Below are 22,625 nucleotides of genomic sequence, written 5' to 3'. Positions count from 1 at the left end.
AGAGTGGCCGGTGTGCGGGAACAAGCCATCCCTGGCTGCTCCTCAGCCCAGGCTGCCTCCCAGAGGCCCTGAGGGCAGAGCTCCCTGGGCACAGAGGACATTCCCACGGGGAGCCATGGAAGGAGTGGGTGGTGCTCTCCTGTGGCTCAGCCTGGGAGGAGGTGGGCTTGTTGCTGGCCTCTGTGGGCAGCTGTGGAGCTGCCCCAAGCCAGGATGTGCAGCCCTGAATTAGATGCAGGCTGGTGAAGCCCTGGGTGGGGCAGCAGGATGTGGCGGGACCTGGAGTGCGTGTATGTGCATGTGCATGGGCGTGTGTGTGCATGTGTGTGTATGTGTGTGCATGTGCATATGTGTCCATGTGTGCGTGTGTGCATGTGCATGTACATGTGTGTATATGTGTGCATGTGTATATGTGCACACGTGTTTCCGTGTGTGTGTGTGCATGTGTGTGCGTGTGTGCATGTGTGTGCGTGTGTATCTGTGTATGCATGTATGCACACGTGTAAGCTGACAGGTCAGGCTGGATCTGGGGGCTCTGTAGAGGCTCGGATGCCTCCGTGAGACCAGTCCAGCTGTGAGCCCGAGCTCCCTCTACCTTCTGTCCATCGGTCCCATTCTTGCCAGCCAGGCCAGGGGCCCCCTGGAGAGAGAAGGAAGAGGGGACTCCATTAGCCCTGGTCCTTCTGCCCTAAGCAGCAGAAAGGAGGGGCTCTGCATACCCAACCAGCCTACCTTGCGACCGTCGGCTCCAAATTCACCCTGTGTAGGAGGAAAGCCGGGGCAGTGAGCTCGGTGCCTCAAAGCATCATGGGTACTGCTGTCTCTGGGGGGCCAAAGCCCTTAGGCCAAACTCGAGGCCACAGGACCCCCCAGGAACCCCCGAAGCCACCACTGAGAAAAGCCCAGGCCGGTGCCCCAGGAGCAATGACAGGCTGCGGCAGACGCTGCCAGGTGGGTCTGGGCCAAGGCTGGAGCAGGTCTGAGGTCTGTCAGGGTGAGAGCCTCACCTTCTCTCCTTTGAAGCCAGGAACGCCCTGGGGGCAGGAGGAGAGAGGGGATTAGTGAGGAGTTCTGCAGAGACGCACGCAGGGAAGGGCCGGCCCTGCAGGCTGAGGGGAGTGCTTGGTGGGCCGCTGGCATCTGGTGTTCTCGACAAAGAGTCTGTGGAGGAGGCTGAGCCCAGGGTGGGGCCGGAGGCTGGGTTTTGGGACGGCCGTCAAGTTATCGAGGTGCTTCTGTTCCTTGGTAACTGGGGGAGGGTGGTAGAGGCTGAGGCCGAGGCTGGGCTTGGGGGAGCCTGCCTGGCAGCGCTGGGGCCGCAGGGTGGAGCCAGGCCCCTGGCCGAGGTCACTCACCTTGGGTCCTGGGAATCCAATGGGGCCTTCGATGCCTGGGTCTCCCTGTGAGGGACAAAGCAGCAGTGTGAGCCCAGCCCTGGGGCACCAGGCTGCAGGCGGGGCGGGCGTGGGGCAGGGACACTCACCTGTCTTCCCTTCTGGCCAGGCTCTCCCGGCTCACCCATGTTGCCCTTGGCACCCTAAAAGCAGGCAACAGAGAAAGGAGTAAATTGAGGCAGGGTAGGGTGGGCGGTAGGCAGCTGGGGACCCTGCCATAGCTCCTCTGAGAGGTGACATAGCCCAGGCTACTGATTCCCCCGCCCAGGTGGAGATGTCTTGCTGTCGGCTGCTTCCCAAGGGGCCAGGCTCTGTCAGACCAGGGTTTGCTTTGACCCATTTCTCCCAGCTCTGAGGGAAGCTTCCCACAAAGCCACCTGCAAAATGGAGCCAGAACAGCTGCCTGGGGGTGGGGGTGCCTGGCCCGTGGGGGTCCCTTCTGTACCCAGTGGCCGTGACCATGGCCAACACTGGGCTCTGATTTCTCCAGCGATGCCCAGGTCACTGTCACTACAAAGATTAATTTATCTAAGTAGCTTTAGAAAGATCAGGACTTCAGAAAACCACATAAAGGTTACACTACCTTGGAATTAAAATTTTAATCTATGACAGAATTTTATTAAATAAATAAATTTATTGATATGCTCCCAATTTAAGTGCAAAGAGGAGCAGAGGAAAGGGGAGGAATTAAGAGGTCAAAGGGAAGAAAAGGGAGGAAACTCAGGGCAGGGAATGAGGTGGGCAGAAGCTTCTGGAACATTGCAGCTGTGCCCTGTCCTGGGTTCTGCTTGGCACCTTGCAATCCCCTCAAACTCTAACCACATTGGCCCCTGTGGCAGCTTCCAGTGGCCTCCCAACAGAACAGGTCACTGCACTGCTGTGTGCAGCCAAGGCTGCGCCAAGTGGCAAATTCATTCCCAGCTGTGGTGGGGTAGGCACTGCCACCAGGACTGGAGAAGCCAAGGAAGGAGATGGCAGGATTTGACCTGCAGCCTGGAGATGTCTCATCCTGGAGAAAGTACATCCAGTTACCTACTGGTCTAGACAGCTGTCATCCAAATCTAGAAAAACACGAAGCTACTTAGCAATACCATCCTCTATGATGGTCAATTCCTTATTTCACCTCCTTAAAAGCTGCTTTCTCCTCCTATGCCTTTCTTTATAATTTTTGACAGATGTGAATTATTGGAGTTTCACATACTCAGTGAGTTTTGGAAGGATTTTATTTTATGCACCTCTGTTAGGAAAATGCAGGAAACGTTCAAACCAGAAAATGCAGACGTTCAAACCAGGCTCCCTAAAACCACTTATCTAATAAGCCACAAAAGAGGTTCCTTCATGTTAATGAGCAATCATATTATTAACTGTAACGCATCTCACATTTACTTACTTGAAAATGCTTCCTTACAAAAGTAGTTTAATGGCATATCTTAATAATTTTTTTAAAGTTTCTGCTTTTCTCAACATACTATTTAAAAGGAATTAGACAAATATAGAATTTTAGTTTCTCCAGGGTCAGAAGTGTTGAGACCATCTGAGGCACAGCTGGCCTTAAATGTGGATTTTTTTTTCTTTCTTTTTGAGATGGAGTCTCGCTCTGTTGCCCAGGCTGGAGTGCAGTGGCATAATCTCGGCTCACTGCAAGCTCCGCCTCCTGGGTTCAAGCGATTCTCCTGCCTCAGCCTCCCGAGTAGGTGGGACAACAGGCGCATGCCATCAAGCCCGGCTAATTTTTGTATTTTTAGTAGAGACAGGGTTTCACCATGTTAACTAGGATAGTCTCGATCTCCTGACCTTGTGATCTGCCCGCTTCGGCCTCCCAAAGTGCTGGGATTACAGGCGTGAGCCACTGCGCCTAGCCAAATGTGATTTCAAAACAAATCAGGGGCTTCCCAGTAGTTCAGACCCTGCAGGCAATCCAGGCTTCTTACCTTCTGTCCACGGTAGCCCTTGGGGCCGGGGGGCCCAGGGATTTCCAGGCAGCTCACCCTGTAGCACTGAAACGAGCAAGCAGAGACAGAAGGTTGCACGGGTGGGACATTCCCCAGGTGGCAGAGCAGGGGCTCAGAACGTGTAGCCCACGACCCTCAGCTGGGGCCAAGGAGACGCTGAAACGCCCTGAGAACCCGGGCGGGGTGAGGGAGCAGACATGGGGTACTGTGAGGCTCTGCCCCCACCAGGGACAAGCCAAAGAGTTTGGTTCTGTCAAGTGCTCTAGGTAAGTTTTGAAAAACCAAGGCTGGTTTAAGCCATGACAGAAAATAGAAGGGAAGAAAGGCCGGGTGCAGCTCACGCCTGGAATACCAATATTTAGGTAGGCCGAGGCGGGAGGACTGCTTGAGGCCAGGACTTAGAGACCAGGCTGGGCAACATAGCGAGATACTATCTGTATGAAAAAATATGAAAGCAATCCTCCCACCTCAGCCTCCCAAGTAGCTGGAACTACATGCTCACACCAGGTATGGTGGCAGGTGCCTGTAGTCCAAGCTACTCGGGCAGCTGAGGTGGGAGGATAGCTTGAGCCTCAGAGTTCAAGGCTGTAGTGAGCCGTGATCGTACCACTGCACTCCAGCCTGGGTGACAGAGAAAGACCCTGTCTCTAAAAAAACCAAATATAAATACATAAATTTTACAAAAGGATGGAAGAGCAAGGGGCATTGGTGAGGGAGGCACTATTTGTACACAGCCATGAAATCACAGTGAGCAGTGATTCTGAGGCAGGGCACGTTTTTGCAGGAACCTCACAGGGGAGACCGCAGACGCCTGCTCCCCTTCCTGAGAGCTGCAGCTGGGACGCACCGGGAGGTGGGGATGTCATGGACCCCGATGACGCCAGTTCCTTCTCCCCCAGACCTACTGGGCTGGGCTCGGGCCTGGAGTCCAGGGTGGATGGATCCCACCTGCCCAGAGGCCAGACCCTGACCTCTCCTTGCAACACGTGCTCTGTGGGTGCCCTAATGCTGACCCCCCGGGATCTAAACAGCCTGGCTTTGGGCTTTGTCCAGACTCCAAGGCCTCAGGTCCAACATGGAGCAGGTGGTTCCCTCTCCTCTCATCTGTTCCAGCCTGGAGGTGCCAGGAGTCGGCAGCTTGGTGCCGTCATCTCTGCTGGGTCAGCTGCCCGCCAGCACTGGCAGGAAGGGAAGCGCCACTCACCTCTCCGTAGGCTTCGTGTTTCTGCAGAAAAGACAGACGCGCTGGTTAGCTGTGCGCCTGGAGACCTGGGGCGGCTGCACCTCGAGTCTGGGTGGGGATCGAGGGACACCTGAGTGGCCCAGGCCCTGCCCGGAGCTTCCTCCCTCGGCCTCGGCACTCACGGAGGGGTAAAGTGAGGCTCGGAGTGGGTGGACGGTGCTCCCGCCCGCGGCTCACCATGACCTTGATGATGCGGTTGATGGTGTCCTGGTCGATCTCGGTGGAGTCGGGCAGCATGGTGGCGTAGTCGTTGCGGTAGAGCTCGTGCGGCGTGCTGGCGATGTCCCGCAGGCCCTGCTCCTTCAGGTTCCGGTTGGGGGCCACGGCGAAGAGCCGGATGCCCTCCTCGCGGGCCCGCTCGGCCTGCAGCTTGATGCCCCCGCAAGGGCTGCCGGTGACGTGGCCGTCGGTGATGACCACGGCGAAGTGGACGGTGCCCTTGGTGCCGTGCTGCCGGATCTGCTCCGTCATGTTGGCCAGCGCGCAGTCGGTGAAGGTGCCGCGGCGGAAGGAGCTGATGCCCTGCAGGCTCTTGATGAAGGAGGCCCGGTCGCTGCCCGGTGGGCTGAACACCTCCACCTGGTCGGAGAAGTGCAGGCCCCCGTAGCGCCAGCTCAGTGCCACCTGGTCCAGGTAGAACTCGTTCTGCAGCTGGCTGATGAACTGCGGCACGAACTGCTTCATGTGGAAAAGCAGGATGTCGGTGGGGGACTGCATGGTGACGCTCTCCGAGGTGTCCAGCACGAAGTACACATGGATGGGGCAGTCCGTCTTCTCTGTGGGACACGGGACTGTCGTGAGCCAGCCTCAGGAGGGACTGCTGGTCCAGCCCCGTTTACTGGCCCCATGCCTGTGGTTTGACCTCACTGCCCCTTGAATGCTCAGAGTCCCCACTCCCTGACCCCTGGCACCTGGGCACTGGTCCCGACTGCCCCTTGAATGCTCAGAGTCCCCACTCCCTGACCCCTGGCACCTGGGCACTGGTCCCAACTGCCCCCCGAATGCCCAGAGTCCCCGGCCTCCTGACCCTTGGCATCTAGGCACTGGTCCCGACTGCCCCCTGAATGCCCAGAGCCCCCGGCCCCCAGCCCCTGGCACCTGGTCCCAACTGCCCCCCAAATGCCCAGAGGCCTGGCCTCCAAACCCTGGCACCTGGTGACCCCTGGCATCTGGGCACTGGTCCTGACTGCCCCCCAAATGCCCAGAGCCCCCAGCCTCCTGACCCCTGGCACCTGGGCACTGGTCCCACCTGCCCCCTGAATGCCCAGAGCCCCCGGCCCCCGAACCCTGGTACCTGGGCAGTTGTTGTTTCTCTCCGTAGTATCTGGCGAGATGACCTCCTGCTGCTGGGCCTGGGTGGCGCCCAGGATTCCCCAGAGCAGGAGCACGGAGCAGGGGCCCTGGAGCATCTTGGCAGCACCTGTGGCCCTGAAGTCCTGCAACAGGGGGTGGGGGTAGCTCAGACACCCCCAGTGCCTCTCCCCTGGCACCCTCCCCCATGGCAGGTGCACACACAGCAGGTCAGCGGGATTGGGGGCACTGCCCTCAGTCTTCAAGGAAGTGGGGTCTGCACCCAGCACACACCGTCAGCAGCATCTGAACTGGGGGGGCTTGTACCCTCTTGCCCCGCCCTGGGTGGGGGAAACAGATGTTTAGTGGGTGCCTCTGGGCTCAGGTTTGGGTGGGATTTGGATGTTTGAGGCCGTTCCCTGCCCTCCAGGGCTGGACAGAGTGGGCAACTAGGCGGGTTGGCATGGAAGGGAATGGAGCACCACTGTCTGGAGCCCCTGACTGCCTGGGGCTGCCCTGGAAGTAGCGCAGAGGGGAGGGCGGGAGAAAGATCCCAGCTTCCCCAGACAGGCTCCCCTGCAGAGCTAGGCACTCTCTCCAGCCTGGCTCCATTCCCTTTAAACTTTGATAAGGACAGAGGGAGGACTCTGTCAAGTGTGGGGACACGGCTGTCATTAGCCTGGCTTTCCTTTCTGTTGGGTGCCAGGATCCTGGAGCAAATGGATCCAGCCCTTGACCATCTGTCCTCCCTGATGCCCTGTGGCTTGCCCTGAGCTCCAGCTCCAGGAGGCCATCAGGACGGGCCTCACTGTGCCACTGGCTCCACAGAGTGGGGCTGGCAGCAGCCGGGCAGCCAGGCGGAAGGGGCACTGGGTCTGGTTCAGAGCATGCAGTTCCAGGGTAATGCAGGGATGGGACTGCCGCCCTCCCCTCGGTGCAGACGGGAGGCGAGTCCTAGCACCAGAACCAGGGGAGGCGCTGCCAGGAGAGGGCCCTGAAGGGTTGCTGTGATTCTGCGGCATCTGGAGTGGAGGAGGTGACCCAGGCCAGACCCGCTCAGCCTGGGGTCCAGGGAGGAATGAAGTCCCTTCCCAAAGGCGCCAGCTCAGGCCGTCTGTGGGTGAGTTTCACACCTTCAAGGACAAACACTTCTATGCTATTTAACTTGTTTTAGAACATAAAAGGATAAACTTTTTCCCAATTCATTTTTAAATGTGGCATAACCTGTGACCAAAGCTTGATAAAAAAAAAAATCCCTAAAAGTACCTACAGATAAATATCACTATAAATATTACGGATGGCAGTGGCAGGCCACCTGATGTAGCTGCTGCCGTCACACCGGCTGCTCAGGGAGGGCCCAAGGCAGAGGCAGACAGGCCCCCAACCCCGCAGACTGCCTCCCTGAGGGCTGCTGCCATGGGCTGGGCTGGGTGAAGGGGAGCTCATGGCGGTGTTGCCACGACCGGGATGCTGGCTCAGGTCTGGCAAGGACCTGGAGACCCCACCCCAGGTGGCGAGAGGACGTGGCCAGGTGCCATGCTCCACGGAGCCAGCAGGAGCTAGGGATAAGTGGGATCCCTGCCCCTTGCAGGTGGGCGAGGTGGGAGTTCTCCAGGTACAACTGCAGCTGCCCAACTCGTGGCTATGGATCTAGGCCTCCTGCTCCACGGAGCAGGCAAGAGCCCGCCCCCACTCCTGGTGCAGGTGCAGCTGCCCAAACTGGGGCTGCTGACCCAGGCATGCCTGCACTCTTAGGGAGCCAGGGAAGGCCCCTCTTGCCCTTGTAGGCTTGGAGGTGCCTGTTCCCGCTGCCCAGCCTCTTCCCGCTCCCAGCACCCACTCCAATCTCAAAGCAGAGTTGGGGCTGAGCCTGGGCACTGTCACAGCCTGGCCGGGTGTGTGCCTGCTTGTGGCAGTGCTGACATGCCAGCCCCTTGCTGCCTTGGCCCCCTCCAGACTGTGGGCACTGAGAGGTGCAGGAGGGGAAGCTTGGGGGTGCTGAGGGTGGCTGGGCACACATGCGCCTTAGTACCAGAAGCCTGGGCACCATGGATGGCTGCAGGAGGCAGATAGGCCCCTGGGCAGATGGGGGTGGGTCCCCAGTTAAGCCCCACCTTCAGGCTGGGACAGGCCTGAAGCCTGGGGGCCAGGCTGCCTGTCCTATGAACCAGAGGGGAACTCAAGGTGCTTTTTTCTGGGCCCACACATGGCTGCCCATGGACCAGTCAGCATGCACTTTCCCCTCTGGGCCCATAAAAGCCCCAGGCTCCATCAGAGCAGGGCACAACATGGCACGACCAGCTGCAGAGAAGAGCTGCCCTCTCTGCTGAGAGCTTCAGGGCCTGAAGGGACATCAGCACGACCAGCTGCAGAGAGGAGCCACCCACTCCAGGGCCTTCTCTCTGTTGAAGGCTGAACACCAGTTGAGATGCCCTGTCTGCAGAGAGGAGACACCCTCTCGAGGGCCTCCTGTCTGCTAAGAGCTGCAGAGACAATGGGACAACCTTCCTGCAGACAGGAGCACCCACTCCAGGGCCTTCTCTCTGCCAAGAGCTGAACACTCAACAAGACAACCTGCCTACAGAGCGGGGCTGCCCCCTGCGGGTCTCCTGTGAGATCTAACACTCAGTAAAGCTTCTCTGTCTTGCTCACCCTCCACTTGTCTGCGTACCTCATTCTTCCTGGACACAGGACAAGAACTTGGGCAAAGGCGCCACTGGCCACAGAGGTTTCAGGCCAGAAAAGTGACACTCTAAAAATCCCATAAAATTATCACAAAAATTCTAGCCAGTATTAAAAATTAAAATCCAATAGCATATTAAGGACCACTATACCAGAACTATAATATGAAGTTAAAGTACGGTGATGTCACAAACACTAGGGAATATGTTAATATAAGTCACATTAACATAAAAAGAGAAAAATATGCAATTGCTTCAATAGATCCCTGAAACATCAATTTCTAATTGAGAAACAACAACAGCCAGACAAGGTAAAACCTAGTAAGAAATTTAGGAGTAGGATCTACATTATAAAGGATATACATTTCAAATCAAGAGCTCACATCATAGTTTACACAAAAAGCTAAAATAGTGGTTCTTATCTTTGTGGTCATGGACCTTTTTAAGAGTCTAGACAATTTCACCTTACACAAACGCATAGATACTCATATACAGAAATTACATCCAGGAATTCAGGGATTCCATTCACAGATCTAACCCTGGGTTAAAAACTCCTGCATTAGAAGAATGCTTACTAGAGTACAAAAAAAACGGGGTGGGGGCAAACAGTGCTGACCTTACGCTACTATTCAGTGTTGTGTTGGAAGCCGATGCAGTAAGACAGTGAAAATAAACAAAGTATAAATGTTGGAAAAGAAGAGACAAAACTGTCCTTATTAAAGATAGGATGGTCTACTCAGAAAATCAACTGAACAAAGTTTTTTAAAAAAGAGAAAAAGATATACATATATATATATATATATATATATATATATAAAGACATCTATCTATTTATAGAAAGAAAGAAAGCACGGGAGATTAGGGAGAGAGAATTTAGTGAACCCTTAGAAAAATATATCATCGATGAAAAAAATCAAACCCTGTAAAAGGTTTTAAGAGATTTATTCTGAGCCAAATATGAGTGGCCATGACCCATGACACAGCCCTCAGGAGGTCCTGAGAACATGTGCCCAAGCTGGCTGGGGTGTAGCTTGGTTTTATTCATTTTAGGGAGGCATGAGACATCAATCAAATTCATTTAAGAAATACATTGGCTTAATCCAGAAAGGCAGGAAAATTCAAAGTGGGGAGGGATGGCTTCCAGGCTATAGGTAAATTTAGACATTTTCTGGTTGACAATTGGTTGAGTTTGTCTAAAGACCTGGGATCATAGAAAGGAAATGCTCAGGTTAAGATAAAAGACTGTGGAGACCACGGTTCTTCTGAAGTCTCATAGTGTTGCCCTTAGAGACAATCAATGACAAGTGTTTCCTATTCAGACCTTTAAAACCTGCTAGACTCTCAGTTAATCTCTTCGGGATTGGGAGGGCCTGGAAGAAAAAGATCTAGCTATGTTAATAGAGATTCTTTACACAGATGCAAATTTTCCCCAATAAAGGACAGCTTTGCAGGGCCATTTCAAAATGTGGCAAAGAAATATGCTTTGGGGTAAAATATTTTTATTTTCTTCTTTGTCGTGTAGTGTCATGCCAGAGTCAGATCGGAAAGTAAGTCACGGCATATAGGGTTAGATAAAACCCATCTGATGAGAATTTATGGTTTGTAGGGCATGACTCCCCAAACCCCTTAGATAGGAATATAGGCAAGATTAAAAAAAAAAAAAATCAGAGCTTAGTCTTCAATATACAAAAAGTTATTGATTTTCTTCTATCAGTGATGAACAGTTAGAAAATGTTGCAGAAAAATGCTATTTACACTAGCAAGAAAAACAACATAAACCCAAGGAATTAACTGAATAAAAACGTGCAGGACTTATGAAAAAAACTCAAAAAAATTTTTGAGAAATATATTGGAAAGACAAACCTTGTTTTTGGATGAGAAATCATCCCCCTATCTTAAACTGATTTAAAAATATCAGTTATTTCGGCCGGGTGCAGTGGCTCACGCCTGTAATCCCAGCACTTTGGGAGGCCAAGGTGGATAGATCATGAGGTCAGGAGATCGAGACCATCCTGGCTAACACGGTGAAACCCCGTCTCTACTAAAAATACAAAAAATTAGCCGGACGTGGTGGCGGGCGCCTGTAGTCCCAGCTACTCAGGAGGCTGAGGCAGGAGAATGGCGTGAACGTGGGAGGCGGAGCTTGCAGTGAGCCGAGATCGCGCCACCGCACTCCAACCCAGGCCACAGAGTGAGACTTCGTCTCAAAAAAAAAAAAAAAAGAAAAAAAAATCAGTTATTTCTAACTGAATCTACAATAGAATGTAATTTTAATTAAAATTTCCAAGAAAAATTTATGCATTTTTGTAGATAGGGGTTTGCAAAATGAATCCAAGTTTCACTTGGTAGAAAAAGCAAGAGTAGTTGAGCAAAATAAAAAATAGAGTGATGAGAAAACTTGTGCTATCAAATGAAACAATAAAATTACAGTTTTGGTTTTGGTGCTGGAACAGGCCAACAGTCCACACAATAATGCGTATAACAACATAAGAGAACTTAGGCTATGACATGGTGGCCTTTCAGAGTGGTGGAAGGAGGCTGGGATGAGGGCCGACCCTGTAACTAGAAATAAAGGTACTACCTCACATGGTGCTCCCAAATAAATTCCAGGAAAAGTAAGCATCTGAGTGCAAAACATGAACCAGAAAGTCTTTGAAGAAAACAGAATGTATAAAATGTCAATGAAAAATCTATAATTATTCTGTACCAGATACTGTCCTATATCCCTTCATTTAACATTCACGATTGGACCTATGCCCTTGGACATAGGTACTATTACCATCCCCACTCCAATAGATGAGGAAACCAAGGACTAGTGTAGGTAACTTGCCCAGGGGGGCACTGAGCTAATAGCCGAGGTCTGAAGCCTGGCAGTGTGGGCTCAAGTCTGCCCTCTTGATACTGAGCTCCCAGATACGACCATCATTACAACAAAAGCAACATGAGCAGACTGGAGGCAGACTGAGAGCCAGCAACAATCTTCCCAATGTAAGATATAAATATTTTGATGGACTGTTATTAGGTGCATAAATATTTATAATTATTATATCTTGCTGTAATGAGCCTTTTATTAATATATGATGTCCTTCTTTCCCTCTTGTAACCTTTTCTGATTTAAAGTCTATCTTGTCTGGTATTAGTACAGCCACTCTCGTTCTCTTTGGGTTACTATTTGTAGGGCATGTCATTGCCCATCCTTTCACTGTCAATCTATTTACGTTTTTGGATCTAAAGTGCATCTCTTATAGAGAGCACATAGTTGGATTTGGCTTTCTAAATCCATTCTGCCAATCTCTGTCTTTTAACAGAGAGAGTTTGGAGAGTTTAATCCATTTACATCTAAAGTAATTACTGATAAAGAGGGACTTCTTTCATTTTGCATCTGTTTTCTGCATACCTTATGGATTTTTTGTCCTTAATTTCCAGTATTACTGTCCTCTTTTGTGTTTAATTAATTTTTTGGTGGTGAAACATTTAAATCCCTTTCTCATTCCCTTTTGTGTTTATTCTTTAGTTATTTTCTTTGTCGTTACCATGGGGATTGCATTTAACATCCTAAAATTATAACAGTCTAAATTGAATTTATACCAGTTTAGCTTCAATGGTACAAACAAAACTCTGCTCCTTGAGTGGTTCTGGCCCCAACCCTTTTAGTTATCGATGTCACAAAATTACACCTTTATATATTATGTGTCCAAAAGCATAATATTATTTTTAAATCATTAGTCTCTTAAATTATGTAGAAAACAAAAAGTAGCATTACACACCATTGTTACACCAATACTAGCTTTTATAATTGTCCATATATTTACCTTTACTGAGATATTTGTTTGTTTATTTATTTATTTATTTATTTTGAGATAAGGTCTTGCTCTGTTGCCCAGGCTGGAGTGCAGTGGTGTGGTGATAGCTCACTACAGCTTCAACCTCCCAGGCCCAAGCGATTCTCCCACCTCAGCCTCCCAAGCAGTTGGGACCACAGGTATGTACCACCATGCTTGGTCAATTTTAAAAATTATTTTTATTATATAGAGATAGGGTCTCCCTATACCGCTCAGGCTGGCCTTGAACTCCTGGGCTCAAGTTATCCTCCTGCCTTGGCCTCCCAAAGTGATAGGATTACAGGTATGAGCCACTATGCCTGGCTGAGATCTTTATTTCTTCATACAACTTTGAGTTACTGTCTATCATCCTTTTATTTCAACCTGCAGGACTCCCTTTTGCATTTCCTACAGGGCAGGTCTAGTGGTAATGAACACTCTCAGCTTTTGTTGATCTAACAATGTCTTAATTTCTCCCTTACTTTTAAAGGACAGTTTTGCGGGATGTGGGCTTCTTGGTAGACAGTTTTTATTCTTTTAGCACTTTGGATATATTGGCCCACTGCCTTGTGGCCTTCAAAATTTCTGATCAGAAATCTGCTAATAGTTTTATTGAGGATTCCTTACATGTGATGAATCATTCTCTCTTCTGTTTTCAAAATCTTTGTCTTTGGGTTTTGACAATTTGATTAGAATGTTTCAGTGTGGGTCTCTTTGAGTTCATCCTGCTTGGAGTTTTTTGGGCTTCTTGGATGGTTATGTTCATGTCATTCATCTTATTTTGGAAGTTTTCAGCCATTATTTCTTCAAATAGTCTCTCTGCTCCCTTTGCTCTCTCTTCTTCTGGGGCTCCTTACAATGTTTATGTTGGTTTGCTTGATGGTATCCCACAGGCCCCTTAGGCTCTGTTCACCTTTCTTCAGTCTTTTTATTTCTGCTCCTCAGCCTCAATAATTTCCACCGTCATATCTTCAAGTTCCCTGATACTTTATTCTGCCTGCTGAACTCTGCCTTTGCATTTCTCTAGTGAATTTTAAATTTCAGTTATTATACTTTTCAGCTCCAGAATTTTTTTGGTTTCTTTTTAAATTTTCTAGCTTTTTACTGATATTTTCATTTGTTCCTACATTGTTTTTTGACTTTCTCCACATTTTCCCTTAGTTATTTGAGTATCTTTAAGATAGTTCTTTCAAAGCCTTTGTCTTGTAGATTACCACCAAGTCTTTTTCAGTGACCATTTCTGTTGGTTTATTTTTTTTCCTTTGAAATAGGAAAGCTTCTTTGTATGCCTTGTGAGATCAGAATCTCTTTCTTCCCCAGAGTTTGCCAGTTTTTCTTGTTTTTATAATTTTGATTGTTGCTGTCTCTGTGCTAAAGATCAGCATAAAGTACAACCTTAAAGTCTCTTTAGGTCTTTTCTGAGCCTGTGACTTCCCCTGAGCATGTGCAATGACTCTTTAATTTTCTCTACATATATGGTTGCTTTTGAATGTGCTAGTCTTCAATGTCTACCTCTGAAAACAGTAAAAAGAGAAAAATGAAGGGAGAAAAGGGTGCCAGTCCTTTAAATCTCATGGAAGTCACTTCAGCCAGAGGGAGAAGGGCTTGCAATGATGGGGGTAGTTGCAACAACAATGTCTGTGTCAATAGATTTTGAAAGATCTACATTATACAGGATATCTTTTCAGACCACAAAGGAGTAAAGTTAAAAATCAGCAACAAGGACATTTAAAAAATCACAAAATTAAACAATACCCTGTTAAATAACCAAGGATCAGAGAAGAAATCACAAGGGAAATTATAAAATACTTAGAAATGAGTGAACATGAAAACACAAATTTAAAAACTTGTTGGACAGTGAAAGCAGTGCTAAGGAGGAAACTCAGGGCTATACATACTTACATTAAAAAAGAAAGCTCTCAAACAGGAACTTAACCTTACAGTGTAAGGAACTAGAAAAAGAACAAATGAGACTCCAAGCTAGCAGAAAGAGGGAAACAATAAAGATCAGAGCAAAGATAAACAAAATGGAGAACAGACATATGACAGAGAAAATCAATGACAATAAAAGTTGGTTCTTTGAAAAGATCAACAGAATTGACCAGCCTTAAGCTAGATTCTAGACTAAGAAAAAAAGAAACTCAAATTACTAAAATTATAAGTCAAAGTGGCAACATTGCTACCAATTCTACAGAAATAAAAATGACTATAAGAGTGTACTATAAGCAACTATATGTCAACAATTTGAATAACACAGATGGAATGGAAAAATTTCCAGACAGACAAAACCTATCAAGACAAAATCAAATCATGAAGGAACAGAAAATCTGAATAGACATAACTAGTAAGGAGATTGAATCAGTACTCAAAAATCTGCTGACAAAGAACCTCTGGACATGATGGCTGCACTGGTGAATTCTACCAAACACATAAAGAACTAACACCAAACCCTCTCAAAATTTTCAAACAACTGGAAGAGAAGGTAACACTAACTCATTCTTGTGAGGCCAGCATTACTCTGATACCAATACCAGACAAAGATATTACAAGAGAAGAAAACTACAATCCAGTCTTCCTTATGAACATTGATGCAAAAATCCTAAACAAAATACTATTAAGAGTAAACTAAATTCAGTATAATTTGATGCAATTAAATGGAATTTAATGAATTGACCAAGTAGGATTTATTTCTGGAATGCAAGGATAGTTCAACATACAAAAAATATCAATCAATGTAATACACATTAACAGAATGAAGGAGAAAAAAAAAACTCTCACATGATCATTGCAGTTGATGCAGAGAAAGCATATGACAAAATTCAATACGCTTTCATGATAAAAACACTTAACAAATTAGAAATACAAGGAAACTACCTTAACACAATTAAAGCCATATTATATGAAAAAGCCACAGTGAACATCATACTCAATGGTGAAAGACTGAAAGCTTTTCCTCTAAGGTCAGAAATAAAGGAAGGATGCCTGCTTTCACTACTTCTATTTAACACTGTACTGGAAGTTCTAGCCAGAGCAATTGGGGAAGAAAAAGAAATAAAAGGCATTCAAATTGGAAAGAAATAAGTAAATTATCTCTGATCACTGATGGTATGATCTTACATGTAGAAAACTCTAAAAATTTCACAAAAATTGTTATAACTAATAAACAAATTCAGCAAAATGGCAGGATACATAGTCAACACATAAAAATCAGTTGTATTTCTATTCACTAACAATGAACAACCCAAAGGAAATTAAGAAAACAATTCTAGGCCAGGCGCAGTGGCTCACGCCTGTAATCCCAGCACTTTGGGAGGCCGAGACGGGCGGATCGCGAGGTCAGGAGATCGAGACCATCCTGGCTAACCCGGTGAAACCCCGTCTCTACTAAAAAATACAAAAAACTAGCCGGGCGAGGTGGCGGGCACCTGTAGTCCCAGCTACTCGGGAGGTTGAGGCAGGAGAATGGCGGGAACCCAGGAGGCGGAGCTTGCAGTGAGCCGAGATCGCACCACCGCACTCCAGCCTGGGCGACAGAGCGAGACTCCGTCTCAAAAAAAAAAAAAAAAAAAAAATTCTATTTACTATAGTATCAAAAATAATACAATACTTAAAAATTGACTTAGGAGGTGAAAGACCTGTAGAATGAAAACTACAAAACATTTCTGAAAGAAATTGAAGAAGACATTAAAAAAAAAAAAAAGACATTCATGTTCATAGATTGGAAGACTTACTATTATTAAGATGTCAATACCACCCAAGTTGATCTAGAGATTTAATGTAATACCTATAAAAATCCCAGTGATTTTTTTCAGAAATAGTGAATAAATCCTAAAATTTAGATGGAATCTCAAGGGACCATGAATAACCAAAAAAAAAAAAAAAAAAATGGCTGGAGGACTCACATATCCGAATTTCAAAACTTACTACAAAGCTGCAGTCATCAACAGTGCAGCTGCGGCACTGGCATAAAGACAGACATACAGATGAATGGAATAAAATAGAGAGTCCAGAAATAAACCCTTGCATATATGTCTTTCAACCAGGCTGCCAAGACCATTTGATAAAGACAGTCTTTTCAACAAACGGTCCTGAGACAAGTAGATATCCACATGCAAAAGAATGAAGTTAGACCCTTACCTAATACCATGTACAAAAATTAACTCAAAATGGATCCATGTCCCCAGATCTTTAGGTTTTAAGACCTAAAACTTTAAAACCCTTAGAAGAAAACACGAGGCAACACCTTGATGACACTGGACTGAGAGACGATTTCTTGGGTATGACAATAAGGGCATAGGCAACAAAAGAAAAAATAGATAAATAAGATTACACCAAAATTTAAAAACTTTTTTTGCATCAATCTAGTGAAAGGACACCATTAACAGAGTAAAAAGAACCCAGAGAATGAAAGAAAATATTTGTAAATTGTGTATCTAATAAGAGATTAATATCCAGAATATACAGAGAACTCCTAAAATTCAACAACAAAAAACAATCAACCTGATTCAAAAATGGGTCAAGGACTTAAACAGATATTTCTCCCAAGAGATACATAAATGGCCAAAAAGCACATGAAAAGATGCTCAACATCACTAATCATGAGGGAAATGCAAAGTCAAAACCACAATGAGATACCACCTCACACCCATTAGGATGGTTAACATTTAAAACAAACAAACCCAGAAAATGACACCTGTTGGTGCAGACGTGGAGAAACTGGACCCTTGTGCACTGCTGGCAGGAAAGCAAAATGGTGCAGCCGCTTTGGGAAACAGTGAGGCAATTCCTCAAAAAAATGAAAAAATCAGATGATCTACAATTCCACTTCTGGGAACATACTCAAAAGAAGTGAAAGTGGGATCTCAAAGAGGTATCTGTGTGGTATGTTCATGGCCACATCATTCACAGTAGCTCAAACATGGAAGCAATCCAAGTGTCCAGCAACACACGAATGGGTAAACAAAATGGGGGACATGCATGCAGTGGAATATTACTCAGCCTTACGAGGGAAGGAAATGCTGATCTATGTTACAGTATGGATGAATCTGGAGGATATTAAGCCACGTGAAATAAGCCAGTCACAGAAGGAGACATTTCATACAATTTCACTCATGAGTCACCTAAGTGGCCAAATTCCTGGAAACATAAAGTAGAATGGTGGCTGCCAGGGGATGAGGGAAGGGGTGACGGGAGTTGGGGCTCCTCGGGCTTCAGTCTGACAAGAGGAAAAGAGTTCCGAAGATGGACCTTGGTGATGGCTACACGATACTATGAACATACTTACTGTCGCTGAACTAGCTGCACACTTAAAAATAGTTAAGATGATACATTTTATATTGTATACCACAATAAAAAATTGGGGAAAATAAAGCTTTTTCAAATCAATTAAAAAAAAAGAAAAGAGAAAACCCCCAAAACACCCCAAACACACACACATCCATGGCCTGGGCAACATAGTGAGACCCCATCTCTTAAAAGAAAATTAGCTGGGCACAGTGGTGCATGCCTGCAGTCCCAGTTACTTGGAGGCTGAGGTGGGAGGCTCACTTGAGCCAGGGATGTGCAGGTTACAGTGAGCCGTGATTGCACCACCACACTCCAGCCTGGGTGACAGAGTGAGACCCTATCTCAAAAAAAAAAAAAAAAAAAAAAAATCCCAAAAAACGAACATCCATTGGGAACACGGGGACATCACAAGCAGGCAATGCACATCACTACACACGGTCAGTGATCAAATAGCCCAAATAGCCTTGTACTGCACAAAAACCAAGATATGCAGAACAAACCCCCAACAAGGCATCATTCCTCATCTATGAAAGGAGCAAAAAAAAAAAAAAAAGGCAGTGCCCCTATCCATTGTGGAGACAGGTTCCTCACCACTTCTGGGATGGGCATCTGACGTTTCTGACCTTCTGACCTCTGGACCCAGACGCCGCCCTTCTAGAGCAGGCGCCCTGTGAGCTGGGAATTCCCACCGCCCCTGCCCATTACAGCTTCCACGGCAGGCCAGGATGGGCCTCTGGGCGGGGCTGGGTATTTGGATCCTGGGTGGACCTGGGCAGCCCCGTCCCAGCGAGTGCTCCGCGGGCTGGGCAGGGCCCCTTCCATGAGCAGCGCCAGGACCCCTGCTTGTGGCAGGTGGGCCCCGAACCAGGTACCTGACTTTGCATAAATGTGAGATAGGCCACAGGAGGCAGCAACTCAACGTGCAGGGCCGTGTTTGAGAGAAAGCATCTCACTGGGCCTTTCTTTCTTTCTTTTTTTTTTTTTAAGACAGTCTCACTCCATCGCCCAGACTGGAGTGCAGGGGCATGATCTCAGCTCGCTGCAACCTTCGCCTCCCGGGGTCAAGTGATTCTCTTGCCTCAGCCTCCCGAGTAGCTGGGATTACAGGTGCCTGCCACTACACGTGGCTAATTTATTTTATTTTATTTTATTTTTTTATTTTTAATAGAGACGGAGTTTCACCCTGTTGGCCAGGCTGGTCTCGAACTCCCGACCTCAGGTGATCTGCCCGCCTCGGCCTCCCCAAGTGCTGGGATTACAGGCGTGAGCCACCGTGCGCGGCCTGGCCTTTCTTAAAATAATCACCAGAGTCGACGTGCAAGGGGCCCTCCAGGCCAGAGCTGTGTTATCGCAAGAACAAGGAGCTCCGCGGATCGCAGGCCCCTCCTTTCCGGGTACCGACCCCAAAGGGAAGGTCCCTTCTCCCGGGATGCCCGAGGCGCGGGCGCCGGGGTCCTGCCAGCACCGCCCGGATGGACACAGCTCGTCCGCACACCTGCGGCTCCACAGGCGGCCGATCCGTGCGGTTGCCAGCAGTGGAGACCCGGGCCCAGCGGTTCCTCCAGCGCCCCCCGCGGCGTCCCAGGGCGGGTGTGGGCGGCCGGGCAGGGGTTGGGGGTCGCTGGCAGCCCGGGTCCCGCCGCCCTGTGGAGCCGCCTCCGGCTGCAGCCTCTCCAGGGCCCGGCGGGGGCGCAGCGATGGGGCGTCGGGGCCACCCGCGTCCCCGCCCCGCCCTGTCCCGCCCTGTCCCGCCCTCGGGCAGCGAAGGCCCCTCCTCCCCCCGCCCGGCCGCCCCTTCCCTCCGGCCCGGGGAGAGGCCCTGCGCCCCCGGAGGTCCCAGCCAGCCGGGGCGTCTTCCCCGCGGGCCGGAGCTGGACCCGAACCGCTCGCAGATGCGGGGCCTGGCGGGCCGTGCGGTGCCGGGGTCGTCTCGGGAGCGGGGGTCCCAGCACCGAGCTCGGGCGCAGAGAGGGACCCCCCACCCCGCCCAGGCCGGCTCCGCCCCAGAGGAGGCCGCGGGGAGGTGGCCCCAAGTCGCGGGCCCGAGGGCTCGGACACTGAGACGCGGAGCCACACGGGCGGGCGCGGCCCCAGCCCCCCGGGGAGGAGCCCCGAACCCCCGAACCCCCGCGCCGTCCCTGGGGCTGGAGTTCCCATTCCCGGGGGCCCGAGGGACGAAGCCGCCGCCGCCGCCTTCCCAGGACCCGGGGTCACCCCCGCGGGCCGAGCGGCTTCCAGGGTGCGGGTCCGGGAGGCGCTCACCTGGTCCCGAGGACGCTCCGGTCCCGACGGCCCGAGGCGCGGGCGCCGAGTAAGCAGGAGGGAGGAGACTGCGGCCGGAGCCGCCCCCTTTATACCCCGCCCGCCCGCCCGCCCGGACCCGCCACCAGGAAGCGCTGCGGCCCCGCGGATGGGAGGAGGGGGCGGGGGGGGGAACGGGAAGGGGACGGGAGGGAAGCGGGGACCCTCGAGGGCGGGAGGCGGGAGGAGGAGGTGGCGAGGATGGGGACCCCCCCTGCAGCCCGGGCCGAGTTCCCCCCCCATCCCCTGCCCGCCGCTGCTCGGACTTCACATCCCGGGCCGGCCGCCCGTCGCCCCCGCCCATTTCCCAGGGTCGACCTGGCCGGGGCTGTGTCCGCCTCCGGGGCCCTGGGTGTTGGGGACCGCGCCCCGCACGCAGGGCCGACGGGGGCCCTGGGACTCGCCCCTCGGTAGGAGCCTTCCTGGGGGGTGCAGGGTTCCCCCCATCAGTCCCCCAACCCTCCTGTACCCGGTGTCACGTGTCCCGCTTACTCTGGCCTCCTGCGAGAGGAGAGGCCCCGGGTCAGGAGCTCCTGGAGAAACTGCTGCTCCTGGGGCCTGAGGGTGGGGAGCCGGGATGGCAGGGACAGCAGAGCCTGGGCATGCGGCGAGCCACCCCTGCCACCCCTTTACCGCTGGAAACCACAGGTGGGCTTGGTGCTGGGCCCTGGGACCACCGTGAGGTCCCTACCTGAGCCCAGCCTGGGACAGAGTGACAGGGGTCCCCATTCCCCACCCTAGTCACAGCCCTCCAGCCAGGGCCAGGGTTCCTCCTTGAGGTGACACGCAGGCGGGGTTGGGGAGGGTTCCCCGGGCTCTGGGAGAGGTCCCTGGGATCCAGGACAGGGCGCTCTTCAGAGCTGTCCTGGAAGGGGGTGGAGCAGCTGGGGGCAAGTCCCCTCTTCGGATGAGCAGGTTTGCAGATGGCTGCTTTAGCCCCTTCTCCGGAGGAGAGGGTCCCTGAGCTGCCTGGTGGCCCTTGCCCCAGGAGGCGGCCCCCAGTGTGGGCATCCTTCGGTCTTCAGGGCCTTCTCTCTCTGCCCCCTGAGGCCAGGCCCTCTCTCTGCATCTTCACCCCCTCTCCTGGTGGATGGTAGGGTGGCCAGGGCAGGGGTCTGTGGCGGTGTCTTGTGTTCGCAGTGTGCCCAGGTGGTGGAACTTCCTAGTGTAAGGAAGGGAAAGCCGCCATGGCAGCTGTCCACCGGGATGCCCGGGAACTTGTCCCCAAATGCCCCTGCCTGCTGTCCACAGGGCCTGCAAGGTCCACCCTGGCCCCAGCCTGGGAGCCAATGGCCTCCCGTCTGTCCTGGTTTCTGGACTCTGGCTGGACCACCTCACAGCTCATGCCAGCTGTGCCTGCCCCTCCTTTTACGGCCAACCTCTCCATAGCAGCGTCAGCCACTTCTGTCCTCTGCCACCTCCCGCGGGCCCTTGAGTGAGCGGTGGTGCCTGGAGCCAGGGGTGTTAAAGGAGAGGTGGTGTGAGTGTGCAAGTGACTATGTGTCCTGTGTGAATGTGTGGTGTATGTTTGCATCTGAGGCTAAGTGGGAGCATGTGGTGTGGTGTGGTGTGTCTGTAACTGAGTGGGTGTGAGTGGGTGGTGTGTGCATCTGTGAGTATGTGGTGTGTGTCCTCTTAGACTGAGTGTGAGTGTGTGATGTGTGCATCTGTGTGTGGTGTGTGTCTGTGTCTGAGACTGAGTGTGAGTGTGTGGTGTGTGCATCTGTGTGTGGTGTGTCTGTGTCTGAGGCTGAGTGTGAGTGTGTGTGTCTGAGACTGTGTGTGGTGTGTGCATCTGTGTGTGGTGTGTGTCTGTGTCTGAGACTGTGAGTGTGTGGTATGTGCATCTGTGTGGTGTGTGTCTGCATCTGAGGCTGAGTGTGAGTGTGTGTGTGGTGTGTGCATCTGTGTGTGGTGTGTGTCTGTGTCTGAGACTGAGTGTGAGTGTGTGGTGTGTGCATCTGTGTGTGGTGTGTGTCTGCATCTGAGGCTGGGTGTGAGTGTGAGTGTGTGTGTCTAAGTGTGCCTGAGTGTGAGTGTGTGTGTCTAAGTGTGCCTGACTGTGGCAGCCACATGGTGGCCGTGAGTTCAGGCCTCCTGCCTGCTGCACCTGAGCTCAGCTGACTGGGCACCGTGTGCCACTCCCCTGGGTCCACGCTGAGCTCTCACCTGGGCAACTCCTCCTGCTTCCAAGCCAGCAGCTCCCGGGGGGAAGCCAGGCCCCTCCTCACAAGACCAGAATCCTTTAGGGGTTACCTTGGCTCCGATGTTCCCCTCACTCTGGCCAGCACTGTCTAGGGGCATGTGCTGGCCGAGGCGCCCTGTGTCTCTTTCACAGGGGTCTCACCTGTGGTCTGAGGCTTCCATCCTCTTTGGCCACCTCCTCAGCATCCTTCACAGACAACACATTGATAAATCTCCAGTCACATCAGAACTTCCGTGGCACCTGCCTCTTGGAAGACCCTAATTAACACAAGTGGTCCAGGAGGGGCCTGAGACTCAGCTGGTGCGGTGGCTGTTCCCTGGCCAACACCTAGGACGCCATTCTGGTTGATGTGGGACATGGGTAGTCTTTGGGACAAAGTTAGGGCCCCAGTTGTTAAAGATTTCACCAAGAGTGACCTGGGAAGTTTTCCTGGTGGAAGGGAAGGCCTTGT

At 50.8% G+C, this 22,625-nt stretch overlaps 1 protein-coding gene across 2 annotated transcripts in view; it reads right to left on the bottom strand.

Annotated features, from left to right (window-relative positions):
* The window catches only part of LOC105472481 (collagen type VI alpha 2 chain), a 35,576-nt gene extending 15,544 nt beyond the window's left edge, over nt 1-20,032 (bottom strand). For both annotated transcript variants that reach the window (XM_011725747.3, XM_011725748.2), the window contains exons 1-10: nt 19,930-20,032; nt 5,884-6,025; nt 4,767-5,365; nt 4,551-4,571; nt 3,326-3,391; nt 1,484-1,537; nt 1,356-1,400; nt 1,008-1,034; nt 733-759; nt 596-640 (exon numbers count right to left, since the gene is read on the bottom strand). In XM_011725747.3, the coding sequence (XP_011724049.1) occupies nt 596-640; nt 733-759; nt 1,008-1,034; nt 1,356-1,400; nt 1,484-1,537; nt 3,326-3,391; nt 4,551-4,571; nt 4,767-5,365; nt 5,884-5,998 (999 nt within the window). In that variant the 5' untranslated portion in view covers nt 5,999-6,025; nt 19,930-20,032. The remainder of the gene's footprint in view (nt 1-595; nt 641-732; nt 760-1,007; nt 1,035-1,355; nt 1,401-1,483; nt 1,538-3,325; nt 3,392-4,550; nt 4,572-4,766; nt 5,366-5,883; nt 6,026-19,929) is intronic.
* Between the last annotated feature and the right edge of the window lie 2,593 nt (nt 20,033-22,625).

This window comes from Macaca nemestrina, chromosome 4, assembly GCF_043159975.1.
Source record: "Macaca nemestrina isolate mMacNem1 chromosome 4, mMacNem.hap1, whole genome shotgun sequence".
Taxonomy (NCBI): Eukaryota; Metazoa; Chordata; class Mammalia; order Primates; family Cercopithecidae; genus Macaca; species Macaca nemestrina.
Note: the sequence above shows the minus strand (reverse complement) of the source record. Positions and strands in the feature narration are given on the sequence as shown.